General features: G+C 46.9%; 1 protein-coding gene across 2 annotated transcripts; it reads right to left on the bottom strand.

Moving 5' to 3' along the window:
* Positions 1–7,325: 7,325 nt before the first annotated feature.
* Positions 7,326–9,760, bottom strand: LOC4338760 (LRR receptor-like serine/threonine-protein kinase ERL1). Of its 2 annotated transcripts, none has more exons than XM_015782643.3 (2): positions 9,123–9,760; positions 7,326–9,019 (listed from the first exon to the last, which is right to left on the bottom strand). In XM_015782643.3, exon 2 carries the CDS (start codon positions 8,983–8,985, stop codon positions 7,801–7,803), a length of 1,185 nt encoding a protein of 394 aa, XP_015638129.1. In that variant the 5' UTR covers positions 8,986–9,019; positions 9,123–9,760; the 3' UTR covers positions 7,326–7,800. The 2 variants fall into 2 exon arrangements, with proteins under 2 accessions (XP_015638129.1, XP_066166915.1); XM_066310818.1 differs by having other exon boundaries at positions 9,241–9,760.
* Positions 9,761–18,176: the final 8,416 nt, after the last annotated feature.

Raw genomic sequence — 18,176 nt, 5'->3', positions numbered from 1 at the left:
CGCCTGCGCCCTCTGCCTGTCCCGCTCCCTCTGGTCGCCGCGTGCGCACCCTCCTCAGGTCAAGGACAACACAGTACGAGCAGCGCAATCCACAGATCCAAAAAAACATCACACGAACACGCGCGGTAAAAAAACAGAAAACAATTGAAAAATAAATTCCTTAAACTCTACTACAGACCAAAGAAGGAACATAATAACTCCTTAAAATAGAAAAATAGTGAGAAAAAAAAACATTTTGTTGTGGCGAAGGATATGAGTCATAGCGGTGAAATTATAAGAGGTCGCAAGAGCGTGGGGGACGAGACGGTGGCAAGGAGGAAAGAAATGGAGGAAGAAGTATCTAGAAGCAGCGGGCGGCTGCTGTTGACAAACTTTTGTGTCGTGAGGCCGAGACGGGCGGAGCGCTCGGGTGCCCGGGATTTATGCAGGGGAGAGATCCGCGGCCGAGTCTGTTTCCAGAAGCGTCCACCCGTTCTGGAACCTTCCCAACACCGTAAAAGAGAAAAAGAAAAAAAAAGGAAAAAACGGAAACGGGACCGGCTGGCACCGTCCGTTCCAGCGTGCGCGCGACGCGGTCCCGCCGGAAGCATGGAAGAATCCGGGGCGGCGCCGCTGTCGGGCCGCGCAGTAGCGTCACGGCCTCACGGGTGGAATAAGTCCACTTTGACTCCCTTAAAAGTGACCCGAATCTAATCCATGACCCTAAACCGTAAAATCGGATATCTCGACCCCCGAACTATTAAAACCGGTGCAATTTGACTCTCTGGGTGGTTTTGGAGGGTGGTTTCACTGACATGGTGTTGACGTGGCGGTGTTGACCTAATCTGTGTGATTGACGTGGCGCTTATGTGGCATTTGAATTAAAAAGTATACGTGGGACCCGTTTGTTATTCACACACATAAAAAAAATGTGGGCCCCACTGACCTCTCTCTCTTTCTTCTTCCTCCTCTCTTCGTCCCTTCTCTCTTTCTTTCTCTTTCTCTTCTCTCCCCTTCGGCCGGCCGCGGGGAGCACGGGCTGGAGCGGCGGCGGGTGGGGGCCAGAGTGGTGGCGGCCGGCGGGAGCTGAAGCGGCGGCGGCTACGTGCAGCTCTCTGGCGAGATACCTTCCCAGATCGGCGCAATGCGGAAGCTCAGCTTGCTCCACCTCAACAACAACCAGCTCACGAGTCAAACTTGAGCTCCCGACGGCAGCGGCGCGGCCGGTGAACCCCATCGAGCTCGATGTCAGCTGCCCGTCCGTGGGAAGGGAGGAAGGCGGCGGTGAGTTGGGGACCGACAAAACTACTCGAGCTCGAGCTACGAGCCCGACGTGCACATGACAGAGTAACGGACCGAGGAAGGCGTCGGGGAAGACAAGGAGAGGTGGTGGAGGGCGAACCAGAAGACGAGTCAACGGCGATGGAGTTGGTCGAGTCGGGTGGTGATTGTTGGGTTTAGTCCCACATCGGTAATTGATGGTGGGGGAGCACGACTTAAAAGGTGGGGGCGGTCCTCACCCATCAGACTAGTCTTTTGGGTTGTGTAGGCGCAGGACCTAAAGTTGTGGCTCCGGTTGGGCCTGTGGTGGAGCAGGCCCAATGTGACCTGGGTGGCCCATAGTTGATGGGCCGGGCTGCGTACTCTAACAAGTGGTATCAGAGCCCAAGGTTTGAAACCTGGAACAATTTCCATGGGTCATATGGTGGAGAGGCCAGGTAACAAGTCTTCGGGGTCACATGGGTTGATGTGACGGGGGAGATTGTTGGGCCTGAGGCCAGGTAACAAGTCTTCGGGGTCACATGGGTTGATGTGACGGGGGAGATTGTTGGGTTTAGCTCCACATCGGTAATTGATGGTGGGGGAACACGACTTAAAAGGTGGGGGCGGTCCTCACCCATCAGACTAGTCTTTTGGGTTGTGTAGGCCCCGGACAAGTCTTCGGGGTCACATGGGTTGATGTGACGGGGGAGATTGTTGGGTTTAGCCCCACATCGGTAATTGAGGGTGGGGGAACACGACTTAAAAGGTGAGGGCGGTCCTTTTGGGTTGTGTAGGCCCAGGACAAGTCTTCGGGGTCACATGGGTTGATGTGACGGGGGAGATTGTTGGGTTTAGCCCCACATCGGTAATTGAGGGTGGGGGAACACGACTTAAAAGGTGAGGGCGGTCCTTACCCATCAGACTAGTCTTTTGGGTGTAGGCCCAGGACCTAAAGTTGTGGCTCCAGTTGAACCTGTGGTGGAGCAGACCCAATATGACCTGGGTAGCCCATGGTTGATGGGCCGAGCTGCGTACTCTAACAGTGATGGCGTCGAGCAGCATGACCCCCGACGGCGAGGTCGACCTCAAGTTGTGCGCCTGCTGGCTGTGGCTGCTGCCAGCCTGCCACCGATGCTCGCTCAGACACTCGCTCACATGGGAGCTCAACAAACTCAGTGCCATAGAGAGGAAGGCGAGGGACAAAAACCTAGAAATTATTCACTTGAGACGTACGACACAACAGAGCAAACACTAGGTCCAGCCATCATCGATGGTGACATGTTGTTCATGACACCCAACGATGGCAACCACGCTCGCCGATGAGAACCAAAACTAACCGCAAATACTTTTGCCATATATATGTCGGCTACATTGTCGCCGCCATCAGGGTGCTCGTCTTTGTGCGTGACCGGGTGCTCGCGCCTCCTCAAGTCCCACTTCGTCGAGCCCGCCGCCATGGCCTCCTCCCCTTCGTCACACGCCTCCCCGCGCACCCCACCGTCACAGGGGGCAGCTTCCATGCCGCACACTCCAGCGCTCGCCCGCCTGCCGCCGCCGCCGTTGCCGCTGTCGCCGCCCCTGCCCGCCGATTGCTACACGAGAGAGAAGGTGAAGAGAAAAGGGGAGAGAAAGAGAGAGAAAGGAGAAAGAAGAAGAGAGAGAGGGGATGACATGCGGGTCCCATAGATATATTTTTTTAAGTCTAATGCCACGTAAGCGCCATGTGGGACGAAGACTAGGTCAACATTACCACATCAGCAAAACCGCCCTCCAAAACCGCTGAGGGAGTCAAATTGTGCTGGTTTCAATAATTCAGGGAGTCATCTTATCCGGTTTTGCGGTTGAGGGTTACGGATTAGATTCGAGTCACTTTTAAGGGAGTCAAAGTGGACTTATTCCCTCACAGGTCGCGCGAAGAATGGTGGGTTGGGCTGTTCGGCCTGTCAGCTCCGAGGCCTTATACGGAGGGAATAAGTTCACATTGGGTCCCTCTATTTGTCGCCCAGTCCGATTTTCGTCCCTCGGTCGCAAAACCGGGTATGACGGGTTCCCCAACTTACAAAACCGTGCAAAAGATATCCCTCGGCAGTATTATGCCCGGTTTTGGATGACATGGCTCCCTTTGACTAGGTCCTTATCCCACATGGTATTGATGTGGTGCTTACGTGGCAATTGGATCCCGGGAAAATAATAATAAAACGTGGGACCCACATGTCAGCTACACAAAAATAATAAGAAAAGGTGGGGCCCATGTGGTCCCACATGTCAGCCCCCTCTTATCTCTATCCCCCTATCTCTCCCTTACAGAACGGCGAGCGGCAACGCAGAGGGGGGCGGTGGGCGGAGCGGCACGCGGCGGCCGGCGAGGAGGGAGGCGGCGGCGGCGGCCGGGCGAGAGGAGGGGCCGCTCGCGGCAGCCAGGCGAGGAGGGAGGCGGTGGGCGGAGCGGCACGCGGCGGCCGGACGAGGAGGGAGGCGGTGCCCAACGGTGGGCGAGGAGGGAGGCGGCGCTCGGCAACCGGGCGAGGAGGGGCGGCGCTATTCTGCTGGGCATCGCAGGCGAAGCGGCCGACGGCGTGGAGCCCGTGCTCGCCAGTGACCTCCTCACGCGCACCGCCAACTCCCGCCGACTGCCGACCCCCACTCCTCTCCCTCCCTCCCATTGGTCGGCGCGCGCGAGAACCACTCGCAAGAACCACGGCAGCGATGGTGCTCCACCACTTCTCGGCGGAGGGCGTCGTCGCGTTCGGAGGCGGCGGCGTGGCCGTGAGGGAGAGGAGGAAGTTAACGACGATGGCCTTCTGCGCCAGCTTGAACTTCCCGTACCACACAACGGTGACGAGAATGTCGCCCCGGAGCACGGCACCACCGTGGTAGGAGATCTCGTCGCCGACGTGGCTCTTCAGCAGCGCGGGCACCCTCCATGCGGCCATGGACACCCCTGCCTGCAAGCTCATGACGAGCAGCGCGGACGGGCGAGGACAGGACGGACGCGAGTTCTGGGCAGAGCGTCGTTGTCGTTGTCGTTATCTTCGGAGACGCCGCAGTGGTCGTCGTCGTGCTCCACCCGCCGCCCCTCCGCTCCACCTGCCGCTTGCCGCCCCTCTGCGCCGCCCGCCGCCGCTCACCATTGTCAGGGGAGAGAGAGGGGGATAGAGATAAGAGGAAGGAGAGATGATGGAGAGAGAGGGGATAGAGAGATGGTAGTGATGATGACATGTGGGGTCCATGTGGGCCCCACCATTTTTTTATTATTGTGTGTGTGAAATTGACATGTGGGTCCCATAGGTTTTATTATTTTTGGGTTCAATTTGCCATGTAAGCGCCACATCAATGCCACGTGAGATGAAGGCCAAGTCAAATTAGCCACGTAGGGGCCACCTCAGCCAAAACCAGGTTAAATACTGCTGATGGATTCTATTTAAACGGTTTCGTAAGTTGAGGGACCTATCGTATCCGGTTTTGCGATCAAGTGACGAAAATCAGACTGAGCGACAAATAGAGGGACCCAAAGTGAACTTATTCCTATACGGAGGCCTCTCGATTGGATCGGTGGGTGCGCCAGAAAGAACCTGGATAGCGGGTGCTGGGCTTGGGCCTTGCCCATGCGATCGGTAGGCCATGGCCGACGGATCAACAGACTACTGAGGTTTAGAAACTATTACTGCTAGTTCAGCTCTAGAAGTCTAGTAGTACTACTCCGTACAAAGCAAAAGCTACCAGCCAAATTGCCTTTCTTTTCACATGAGCCACAGCCACGTCCTCTTCTCCGACGACAAAACCTGCTTTTGCACATACCGCTCAATTCTAAAATTCTATCATCCGTCAGCGAGTATAATAGAGGGCTCCAAGAAGACTGACGTGGTGTTTGGATACAGGACTAAACTTTAGTCCCTATCATATCGGGTGAATTTAGAGCATTAAACATAGGCTACTTATAAAACTAATTACATAAATGAGAGCTAATTCGCGTGATAAATTTTTTAAGCCTAATTAATTCATAATTAGCGCATGTTTACTATAGCATCACATAGGCTAATCATGGATTAATTAGGCTCAATAGATTCGTCTCGCGAATTAGTACAGGGTTATAGAATGGTTTTTATTAATAGTCTACGCTTAATATTTATAATTAGTGTCCAAACATCTGATATGATAGGGACTAAAAAGTTTTAGTCCCATCTAAACAGGGTCTGAATGCTGAGGTGGATGAGAAAGGAGAGGAGATAGATGAGAAGCCGGCTGTAAGTTTACAGCCGGTTTAGACACTGTAACCAAGAAAATCTATGAGACAGACATGTGGACCATATATTTATAGTGAAAAATTAACAACTATATAAGTGAGCTGAGAGATAGGCTATAAAAATCTATATAGTAAGCAGCTGTCTGTATTATTATTCTGTCTCTCAGTCACTGGCGCGAAAGAAGGGATTGCAATTTGCAAAGCTAGAAACCGAACAAACAGTCAAAACTCAAAAGAGCCAGGAATGGAAAGACCAGTGGGCATCACGCTTTCGGAACAACCACGCACTTCACAGGCAGAAAAGAGGAAAGCCGAGGTAAGGTCGCTCGCTCGCTCGTCGGGGCGGCGTGATGAATGATCTCGATGGCAGTTTGTAGTAGTAGTACCACATTTTTGCCCAAGCTAATTGCAGCGACACTCACCGCCTTTCGCCGTGCTGCGTCACTGTCATGTGGGGACAAACTGACATGCCGCTGCCAAACATGTACAATTATCCGCTTTGCATGTGCCATGGCCCACATGGCGGTGAAACGGGGCCCCCACAGGATGTAGGGGAAGAAGGAGTGCTTTGGATCATGTTGAGTTGTTATCACCTCTTTACAGTCTATAGCGAGTACTCCGGCCGAGTAGTCATTCGTTACATGCGTGTGGGGGTGGCAAGGTAAAGAAAGCATCACTAACATGAAACATGACGATGTGAAAAGAAGAGAGGAAAAAAAGAAAGTGAAACAGAGAATTAAATGGCCATCGCGCAGTCACGCTCGCCGCACCACGGCTAATGAAGAGAGAGAGACTTTACCATCGCGCCCGTGTCACGATGAGCCCTTTTATTTCTCGTACGTACCAGTACGTGTACCATCCAAGCCTTCAAGGCCTCGAGGGGATACGTATCGCGTACGAGTTACACCGACAGCCCGGCCGGTATACGTGGCAAAACATGATCTTACAATTCCGACAAAAAAAAACTCACGAAAACACTATCAAACTTTGATAAAATCGTAAACTAGATACATTCAACGTTATCGAAATTCGATAACATCAAAATATGATTTTTGCAACAAAGTGAACAACCCGCTTGTCTCCAACTCGAAACCACCGGAAGCCGAGCAGAGGACGGCTTCCGCCTCGCCGTGCGACGTCCTCCCCCTCTGCGTCGCGAATTTGCTGATCTCGCGCGATTTTTCCAACTGTTGCGTGCAGTTGCAGCTCCATTAAAAACCAGAGCTACCAACTCGCCACAAACCGAGTACGCAAGGACGCACGCACAAGGATCGCTCGTATCGCGTACTGACAGCGAAATTAAGGCGAGACGAGAGTTATGTTTCACTGTGCAAGACGAGTACTGTACACGCGAGAGGGTTTTAAGCCAGGGTTAGGACAGGGAGATGAACAGGGGAGGAGGAGGACGAATGAGAGAATGTGAAGGACATACGAAGGATCAGCTGCATGGAAATCATATCACGTAGAGTAGTTGTTAAAAAAAAAAGAACTCCAATCAAGAAGGAACAACATGGCCTAATGATCGGTTGTATGCAAGTACTCTGGTCCTGCCAGTCTTGCAAATGCAGATAGGATGATTGTTCAGACTTCAGAAGGCCAGCAGATAGATTGATTAGTTAGTTCTCTGCTTTACGTAATGATTGTTCAGTGTGGGGAGCTGCATTGCTAATTCTTGGCTTTGCTTCTGTTTTTGTGATTGCGCCCTGAGCAATCATTCTACAAGCGTGTTATTCATCATCTACCGTTATGCTTTTTTTTCCCCTGAAATAATCATAAAAATATGCTCATCCATAATATAGCCATTGTTTCTCTGACAAGAATGAACTGTGACGAGTAACTGTAACTAAAATGAAGCACAGCGAATGCTTGTGATACTATGCTTGCCCAATGGCAATGCGATATATAAATAACATCACAGATTTCTAACACCACCATCATCATGATCATCATCAGATACATCAATCGATCGTCGCCACCTCACATAACATCAAGAGCCAATGTTTTACTACTCACGCAACTATACAGCAGGGGACACAAAAGAACATACACCACCTAAACACAAAAAAAGGAGAAAGAAATTACGCCTATAAACCCAAGATTATTAAGGAACTTACTTCTTGTCTGTGACTATCTCCATCCATCTCCCCCCAACCAAAAAGAATAGTAATCCACATTGGAACGCTAGTAACTGGACAAATTAATCAAAGAATCGGAGACCGCCATTTGCAATCTCCTCCATTCTTTTCCGGTTTTCTTGAGCTTGGACGATCCGAGGCGATCCGGCAATGGCGTCGGCGTTGTGTTGCCAGCTTTGATTAGCCCCTCCACTCCGGGCACTGGTCGGCCGGCCGGGTGTTCGTCGAGCCGGCCTTGAGCGGGCACGGCGCGTACACCGGCGGCACCATGCAGTTGTACATGAGGCAGAGCGAGACGCTGGAGGGGAGCGACGACGCCGGCGAAATCTCGATGCCGGTGAGGAAGTTGTGCTGCAGGTACAGCACCTGGAGCCCGCCGGAGCCGACCAGCTCCTGCACCAGCCGCGCCGGCACCTCGCCGGTGAACCGGTTGTTATTCAGGTACAGCTGCCCCACGCCGGCGAGGAGCGGCGACACGGGGCCCCAGAAGCGGTTGTAGCTCAGGTCCACCACCTGGATCGTCACGTCGTTCGCCGGCTGGAGGAGGCCGGAGAAGAAGTTGCGCTGCAGCTGGAGCACGGACAGCGGCAATGTGAAGACGGACGCCGGGATTGGGCCGTCGAGCTGGTTCATGCTGAGGTCGAGGTAGTTGAGCCGAGTGAGCCGGGGGAGCACGGAGTCGACGGTGCCGGTGAGCCGGTTCGCCGAGAGCGAGAGGTACTGGAGCGTGCTCGGCAGGTTCGGCACGCCGCCGGAGAGGTCGTTGTGCTTGAGGTCGAGCCGGATGAGCGGCGACGAGTCCGGGAACGACGGGATGCCGCCGGTGAGATGGTTGTGGCAGAGGATGAGGTTGGTGATCGACGGCAGCGTGGCGATCGACGCCGGGATGGTGCCGGAGATCTGGTTGAAGCTGACGTCGAGCGTCCGGAGGTTGGACAGCCCGCCGAGGCCGTCCGGTATCTGGCCGGAGATGAGGTTCTTGCTGACGGCCAAGAATCGGAGGTTCCGGCACGAGCTGAGCGACTCCGGGAGCTCGCCTTCGACGCGCCCGGGCACGAGCGACAGCTCGGTGAGCGCGGACAGCCGCCCCAGCGCCTGGTCGAGCCGCCCGGACAGCCCCGGCGACCCCGCCCTCGGGTCGCCGAGCGCCAGCGCCGACACCTTGTTGCCGTCGCAGAACACCCCGGGGAACCCGCACGGGTCGGCCGTGAAGTCCCACGCTTCGAAGAACGACGAGCCAGGCATATCGTCGAGCGACCGCCGCACCGCCTGCAGCGCCAGGAAGTCGACGGGGTCAAGAATCCCCTCCGCCACCACCGCCCACAACACCACAATGACGCCCAGCCGCGCGAGCACCGCCATCATCCTCGTCCTCTGCCTCTCCCTCTCTCTGTCTCTTCTGCAGCAAGGAAGAACAATGAAAAGCACCGATCAACGCTCGTGGCGCGAGGTGAGAGGAGGTGGTGTGGGGAATCTTTTAAGCTTATGCGAAGGTGGCGCGCCTTCTTTAAAGCGCGCGAACGGCGTGGGTGGTGGCGGCGCTGGGCGTTGGCTGCTCCCGTGAGGGGAGGAAGTGAGCTCCGCTTCACTCACTCTCTCTCTCTCTCTCTCTCTGATCACCTCGCTTTCTCGTGGACGAAGAAGCTGGAGGCGGTGCGTGAGCGCCTTTAATGGCGGGGGTGGTGGTGGGTGGGTGCGGGCACCGTACCACCGCCGCTCGCGCGCACACACGCCCCTGTACTGCAACCGCAACCGCAACAAGCCTTTGCCGAGAAGCTAGCTAGCCAGCCAGCCGCCGCGCGCTGCGCGGTAAGAAGAAAAATACTTAAGAAGCTAGCGTCGTGCGCCCGTGCGGGGGCGAGGAGAGGAGGAGTCGAGCTCAGATCTTGCGGCGGTGGCGCAATGATGGTGGCTTGGCGAGGAAGGACGGAGGTGGTGGTGGTGGAGACGATGTGGCGACACTAATCAATTCGCTCCTCTCTCTCCCCACAACCTCTCGCTGCTTTTGCTCTCTTTCTCTCTGCTGCTTCCTCTCTCGCGACGAACTCGCAGCAAGAACTCGCCCACTGCCCCCACTACTACTGAAGCACGACGCGGCCACCCTCCCCTCGCCTCATTGGCGGCGCTCGCGCGTCCCTCCCGTTGAACCGATGGGTCTCCGATTTTTTTAGTGCCGACCCGCAAACGGCTAGTTCGTCCCTGAGGCTCGGTGTGGGTCCGAGGCCGTCCTACGGGAGGATGACATGTGGGGTCACGGTCTCACGTGGCAGTTGGGCGCCATCAATTCCACTGACCTCGGGTGCCGAGCCACCGGCTTTCCCCCCATGTAAAACCGAGAAACCATCGTTAGGCTGCCAGTGGGGCCAGCGAACCGTTGGGCCCGTGTGACAGTGGATCCGCCCGTGTGGGGCTCGTGGATCTACCGGGAGGCGTAAGGTGGGCCGGAACACGACGCGGGCGTAACGGGCTAGTGACCTGGTGACATGGTTAGCTGCACAGCCCACATCGGCCAGCGTGGTCGGTGCTCCGTTTCGTGGCTTTGTCCTGTCCGGTTCGCCTAGTTGGCGCCTACTAGGTAAAAAAGGGCACTGATGCGGTATGGAACTCGCGTAATCCTGGATTACCTTGCTGTTAATTTAGTCCTTTTACCCACTCCGTGACGAAACGAGAGTAGGATACGCAACAGCAGCTGATGGGACGCACGGCGTTTTGTAGCGTATGCAACGGTGGCAGTACAACGGATAGGGGACGAGTATTGGCTCGTACAAACCATCGGGCGCGAGCAACTGAATCTACCTGCACGGGTTCATGGCGAGAAAACTACGCAATCCGTTCGGTATTCTCTGTGATAAACATGGGCAGTTTATCCGGAGACAGTATGACATGGGAGGTCGCTTTCGACCGGATGACAGAGAGAGATCCTGAATAATTCGCGCGAAGCACATGCGAAAAAGTTACAGTCCGTATCGTCGGCTCTGTTTGTGCTTCCTTCAGCTTCACCCGAAGGCCCACCCACCCACGTCGGCGAAAGTGGCAAACATGGACGAGGAGACTGGCACCGAATCACCAGGCCCACCTGTCAGCGGCGGTGAGTCGCCGAGCAAGCAAAAAGGAAAGTGGCTTTTGGTGTTACAGTGGTTCTCTTTTTTCTAGAGCCTGAAGTAGTTTGGACTTTGGTTGGTGGTCTGGATCATTTTTCACCCATCTAAAAAAGATCAAAATTTCATCTTCCATAGTTCCATTATTATTGTCTTGTTGGATAAACAGTTGGACTGATTGACCTGGACAGAATGTGGAGGACTTGTCAGACCGTGGGGCCTCGAAGCCAACGGTAAGAAACAAGTGGGCGTGTTGGGGCATTGCCGGCTTGTGAGCAGCACGGTGTCCGGTCGCTGCTTCGTGCGACGAGTTGTTTTTCCGGCCACGATGAGGCCGCTCGCCGCGCACACGCTAGCACGAACTCGGTCAGCTTAGCTTAAGTACCAAACGCTCGCAGAGAATCACTGTAATTACATTTCTTGAAATGCGTAGAGGTGGACATAAATGTAATAATACCCGCGGTTTGACTTTGAAGTAAGTATACTCCCTCCTGTTATATACCCCCTCCGTTTTTTAATAGATGACGCCGTTGATTTTTTCTCACATGTTTGACCATTCGCCTTATTCAAAAAATTTATGTAATTATAATTTATTTTGTTATGAGTTGTTTTATCACTCATAATATTTTAAGTGTGATTTATATCTTATACATTTGCATAAAATTTTTGAATAAGACGAATGGTCAAACATGCGAGAAAAAGTCAACGGCGTCATCTATTAAAAAACGGAGGTAGTAATAATTGACGTTTTGGATAAGGTTGAAGTCAAACTTTATAACTTTGACCATCAATAACTTTTAAAATATTTAGTTTAAAGATACTAGAACAACATATATAGATTTATCATTCAAATCACTATAATAAAAGTGAGCATGTATTTATTTATTGTATATCTTATAATAGAAAAATAAAGTCAAAGATATATTTTGTATACCATGTCATTGTCCAAAACGTCAATTAAAATGAAACTGGAGTGGAGGGAGTACTACAGAGAGTGATTAGGCCCAGCGAGAATAATAAGAAAATGTAGCTGCTCGTTACGTTCATTAATTAATTAATTAATTATTAATCGGATGGATTGGGACGATAGCCGTGGTGCTAATTAAGTTTGCACGGCTGTCTGGTTGCATGATGTCTGAACTTAATTAATCAGAAACCTCATATAGGAAATTAGGAGCGTCAATTTCAATTCCATTTCCATCATGAGCCGAACAAGCGAGGGCTTAAGGGAGACACAATAATGGTGCCTAAACCTTAGAAGGCAAGAGATGACTATATACTTAAATTGACGTTCGGTTAGTCTAACTAAAAGGTGGGTTCTCAAGCATGTCGCCAGGCTGGCAACTGGGCACACATAAACATTTTGTAACAGTCGTGCATTAGCCATTTAGCCTTTGCACAATTGTGCTTAGAATCTAGTACTAGTACTTCATTCCATTCAGAAGGTTCTACGTAGTTCCTATATACTTGATCATACTACCATTTTCCCTAGCCTTTTTTCCGGGGACGCCTACGCATCGGACGTCCGATAGATGCACTAAAATCGGACGTCTCTCTAACAGCTCTCTCTCACTACCTCTTGCATGCATGTATACATACTTATTTACCCAGTTATAAATAGTTTTATCTAATAATTTATCAATCCAATCTACGGTATAATTATATCATTGTAATCATTATAACAAGATATGTCCACATCGGACACGACTCTTATCTCTAACAAACTCTAAGATACCATAAGTCTTTGCGGCAGACTTTTGCCCAAACATATCTCTAAGGAAATTACATAAAATATCCTAATTAATAGATACAATTGCCTTCTGAGGACTCTATCCATGCGTGGCAATCATTATGAAGCACATCAACCTAAACCGACAACGTATGCTGTGTCATACTGTCGGATTCGGCTTAATCGGCTAACCCCGTCTGACTCGAACTCTGCCGATCTTAGCCGTAGCCGATTCGGACTCCAGCCGATCTTCACTCTGTTTCCGGGACGATTTCCATCTCGACTTCTTCTCGATTTCTTCTCCATCTCCGATCCTTAGATTACCAAATTTGGTCGTTAACACGGCTTTGCCAATGTACTCCTCTACGGCTCGCCCGCTGCCTCCCTTCTTTATTGTCATTGAGATTTTACAATTGAACATGATTATCATTGTTTTTTTTACTTTTTAGAAGTTCTGAACCTTTAAAATTGGACTTGTACTTTCATTTTTTATAATTTTTAAAAGCCCCATCAAATGATGCCACTATACCCCTGTATAGTCCGTCCGCCGCCTACTCTTTATTATCATTGTGATTCTAAAAATCGAACATAACTATCGTTGGAATTCATTTTTTATTTTCTAGAAGTCCCCTCAACCGTCGGCGGCTCCGCAACTATACCCTTATACACCCCGTCCGCTGCTTATCCTTTTTATTGTCATTAGGATTTTAAAAATCAAATATGATTATCAATGGGGTTTGTTTTTTTTACTTTTTAGAAGTCCCGGCAACTGCCTTACTCGTTTGCTTCACGGCCTGTCTAATGTCCCTCCTTTTAATCGTCATTAGGATTTTATTTGGTGTTTTATTAATAATTTTTATATATTGTATCAACCGCCTGCACCACTCTACTTTTTATAGGCCTGTTACTTAATTTATCTCGTCATGTGCTTTAGATGGTTTTTTCTTTCAATAATCTTTATTTTTATCAAAAATTTTAGTTATTAATAAATTGTATTCCTAATTGAAATCTTATTTTTCTTTTTCTAATCTCAGATTTTTTTTAAAAAAAATTAGTTAATATTGTATTGTGTTCTTTTAATGTTTTTATTTTTTATTTTCAATTTTAGTTGTTTCAAAATTGTATTCCTACTTGAACTCTCTTTTAATTTTTCTAATTTTAGATATTATTTTATTTTTTATTCTAAATTTTAATTAATCTCGTATTGGGTTTTTATATGGATTTTTCTTTCACTATTGCTTATTTTTAATTCCGAATTTCAGCTAATTTTAAATTGAATTCCTACTTGAACTCTTCTTTTATTTTCTTTTGCTAATTTCGGATTTATTTATTTTTATTTCGAATTTTAATTAATCTCGTATTGGGTTATTATATGGACTCTTCTTTTAATATTCTTTATTTTTAATTCCGAATTTCAGCTATTTTAAATTGTATTTCTACTTGGACTCCCATTTCCTTTTCTAATTTTGGATTTTATTTTATTTTTTGAATTTTGATTAATCTCGTATTAGGTTCTTATATGGAAACTTCTTTCAATATTGCTTATTTTTAATTTCGAATTTCAGCTATTTTTAAATTGTATTTCTACTTGGACTCTTCTTTCCTTTTATAATTTTGGATTTTATTTTAGTTTTATTTCGAATTTTGATTGATCTCGTATTGGGTTCTTATATAGAAACTTCTTTCAATATTGCTTAGTTTTAATTCCGAATTTGAACTATTTTTAAATTGTACTTCTACTTGGACTCTTCTTTTCTTTTTTTTTCTTTTTATCCTATTAATGTGGGAATTTCTAGCTCTCACAACGAACGTGGTGCCTCCTTTCAAAGCTGTTTTAATAATATAATAGATTAAATCTTAGCAACAAGATCTCATATGGTTATATTTTGATAAAAAATCGAGCGTTGTTTCACCCCTTATAGAAAAATTGTTTCATCATGTAATTAAATGTGTTTCAAAGAGATGCAACATTTCGATAATACTGACTGCAACATCGACAATTACTGCATGAAACATTTAGTCCTAACTAATGAAACATTAAAAAAGTCATGTGAAACATAATATATTCACAAGAATAATTAATTTGCTAAAACATTTTTTAGACTGTGGGAAAAATATGTGTAACATTTATAAATGGAATAGTGAAACACTAAGAAATACTTATTGAAACAACTGAGTAAAACTATGCGCAACATTAAAAAATAAGTTTTAAAAAATAATCAGAATATAATCGAGTGAGGTCTTGTTGTAAAGATTTAATTGTAACGAATCAAATAGTACGATCAAATTATTGACCAGATAAGTAAAACAGAAAAAAAAAGTTGTTTAAAGTTTTAAAATAAAGTTGTTATAAGCGTATACATCACCCGTAGGTGCACCTGAGCACAAGAAAAAAAAATCACAGTATAACACATGTACTACTAACATTGAGTGGAGGCGTTCGATATTTGTGATTGTATCGGACGTCAGACAGTAATTAGTTTTCCCGCGGGGCATGCGGTGCGCCCCCGCGCCCGCTGCGAACTCGGGCCGGAAGAACCTATCTACTCCTGTGTGGATCCACCCAAAACACAAGCTCGTAGAGACTGAGACCCGGCCTTTCTCGCCTCGCGGGGCCACCGCCACCAGGGTTCACAATTCAGAAACACCTTCCATGCCGGACGCTGGCAGTATGCTGCCAGATCCGATCGAGACAGATTCCGAACAAATTTTGTAGCCAAAAATTTAAATTCAAATTATCGGTTTTGTTCGGTCATGTGTCGAAATCCTGTCGACTCTACCGAGATATCGAACATAAACATTAAAATTCGGATCAGCAATTGAAAGTGCAAGCAAAGTGGATCGGTCATGTGTCGAAATCCTATCGACTCTATCCAAATGTCAAACATAAACATTAAAATTCCGATCGGCAATTGAAAGTGCAAGCAAAGTGAAAATATCAATTGGTTCGTATCGAAAACCAATCGATTATGTCGAGAAACCGATGAGAAATTTCCAATTTATTTTTGTTTCCTAAAAATGTAGAAAGTAGTCAAAAAATGCTAAAAAAATTGGATAATCCCTTTTCCTATAAATTTGATAACTTCACATTGAGATACACACGATATGCAATATTATTCATAAAAGGCAATAATTTAGAACACATATGACATATCACGCACAATTCAATATGCATCTCGGCATCACTCACCGAACATTGGCAAAATAAAATGCCCACCACCTAAATTGAAGTCCATTAGTACTCCGTACAAGATTAGAATATGGGACATAAGATATAAAGGTTAACACTAGGTTATTCTTGCCCCCAGCATGCTAACACCTCCATGGTTTTTCTTGAAACATTTTTTGAACAAGGATCACATATGCGGAATTCAATATTTATTTTAAAAAAATGATATACTAATAGGTTCTACTAATATCATACTTTTTTAAAAATATATATATATTACAAATTCAAATTTGAATTTGAATAAAACCTATCAAAATTTCTAAGGAGAACTGCTGTCTAGCCACGTCGAAATATCGTTTTTTTTTGGCAAAATGGGACTGAATTTCGTTGGAATTGTGAACCTGGCACCACCCAACTCCGCGCAAATCCGCTGCTCGCTTGCCGTACCCGCCCGGCTAAGCGCCCGGCTAAAATCCACGCTCCGATCACGAGCACGGCCACCTTTGGGTGATCGGGTCCCCGGATGATCTCCGTCGAACCGGCGCGAAATCAATTCGACTCGGTCGCGCCTTTGCACGTGTGCCGCTTGGCCGTCCAGGTCACCGGGGTCGAGAGGCTACCGCGCCGTCGGTGTGTCGCCATGTGGACCGACAAGCAGCGTGGACATGCAAGGACGATCGATCCGGTGGAGGAGAGACCCACCTTATCCGTGTCATTTGCGCGCTGAGCGTGGTGATGTGGCAATGACAAGGGCTGGGCGAGGCCGTGCAAGCCGGTGCCCTGGATGTTTGAATCAAGACGAGCTAAGGCAAAAGGAATGACAATACGGCTCGATCTACCTACAGGAGTGGTCCAACGTGATGCGTCTTACCTTTTTACATACTATAATTACAACGGATTATTGAGAAAACCAAAAATTGAGTTTTTTTTTTGGGGGGATGTCGTTTGCCTTCAAAAGTAAAATGAAAAATGTCATGCTTAAAATTGCAATTCTCAATGTGAGACAAACACATATAGCTTCCAATACTTAAGTATAGATCAATGGCTCCGAATTTTTTTATTTATAATAATAAGTAATATTTAAATTAAATAATTAGTAATTCTCTAGGAGGATTAACCAAAATAGGATGGACGGGGGTAGAAACAGCGTCCAGACTTGGACGCTCATTCAAACAGCGTCCAGACATGGACGCTACTAGAAACAACGTCCACCTTCCTGGTGCAGTCAGACCATCACTACGCCACCAATACGCTAACAGAAGTATCTATCTATCTATCTATTATATACTAAAAGTCCATTAAACTTTCTACAAACGCTCTCGAGCCGCCACGTGGCGCTCCTACAAACGCTCCTAGATCGGCACGTGGAGCTTTAACATCCAACCATCGGTTTTTATTTAATCTGGTGGACCCATTATTTTTAACCACTATATCTTTATTTTAAGAAAAAACAAATCAATCTATCTAAAAAAAATCCCACGTTACTCGGCCGTGTCCCCTGGACCTGTACGTTTGTATGTCCGATGTACGTACATATCCCCTCTATGTCCTTTTTCTTTTTCCTTCTTATATACTTAGATTAGATGAAAAACTAAAAAGTTCATGTTAACCATATGTTATGTTTTAAGTTGTAAAAATATATGTTATTTTAAGTTTTATTCTAAATAGCACATCTCATTGAAACATCCATAAAAATATTAATAATTAACATTATAGACTATATGATTGTATATCACAATTAAATTGGACTTATAATTAAAAAACAATTTAAATTTTGAGTAGCATTTTAAAAATTTACTCACTCCCTATTGTGTAATACTGATATATCCAAATGACATTATTAAATTTATCAAGAATGTATTTTCATATATTCTATGTTTCTATATTCATATATATATATATATATATATATATATATATATATATATATATATATTTTGGAAAATTAACAACCATATATATTTTTTACACCATGTGGATGCCCTTTTATCTCTTAAGCTTCATTCGGTCTATCTCATTGGATGAGCTTATCTAGGACACACGAAACTAAGCATGCCATCAGCGTAAGATTAATTAAATATCAAATATTGCATATCCCGTGCTTATCTAAGAAAAAATATATAGAAAAATGGTTATATACACCCAGGAGTACGTACTGTATATATATAAGGGTCATCATATATATAAAAAAACAAAATCTAGCTACTTATTTATACGTAACCCGTGGATATATTATTTTCAACCATTATTTTATATCTATATCTACGCAAGAGATGTCATAAAGGAAAAAAAAAGAATGTGTACAAGATCAGCTCCATCGAGTAGTTTTTTCTTTCTTTCTTTGTAGCTTTGAGATTTTCCTCAAATTGTGCATATGAGTAGCAACCACCCTTGGCGAGTTTGTCAAAGAATTCACGCGGCCGCAGCACCGCTTCACGCCATCTCGCTAAATTTTTTGAAAGTATTTTTTTACTAATGATGTATAAGGCAATCATGTTTCCTTAAAAAAAGCAATCACGAGCGCATATATAAACGTGTGCTCATCCATCATATAAATACA

This window comes from Oryza sativa, chromosome 5 (genome assembly GCF_034140825.1).
Source record: "Oryza sativa Japonica Group chromosome 5, ASM3414082v1".
Classification (NCBI taxonomy): Eukaryota; Viridiplantae; Streptophyta; class Magnoliopsida; order Poales; family Poaceae; genus Oryza; species Oryza sativa.
The sequence above is the reverse complement of the archived record's forward strand: the minus strand, read 5'-3'. Positions and strand labels throughout refer to the sequence as shown.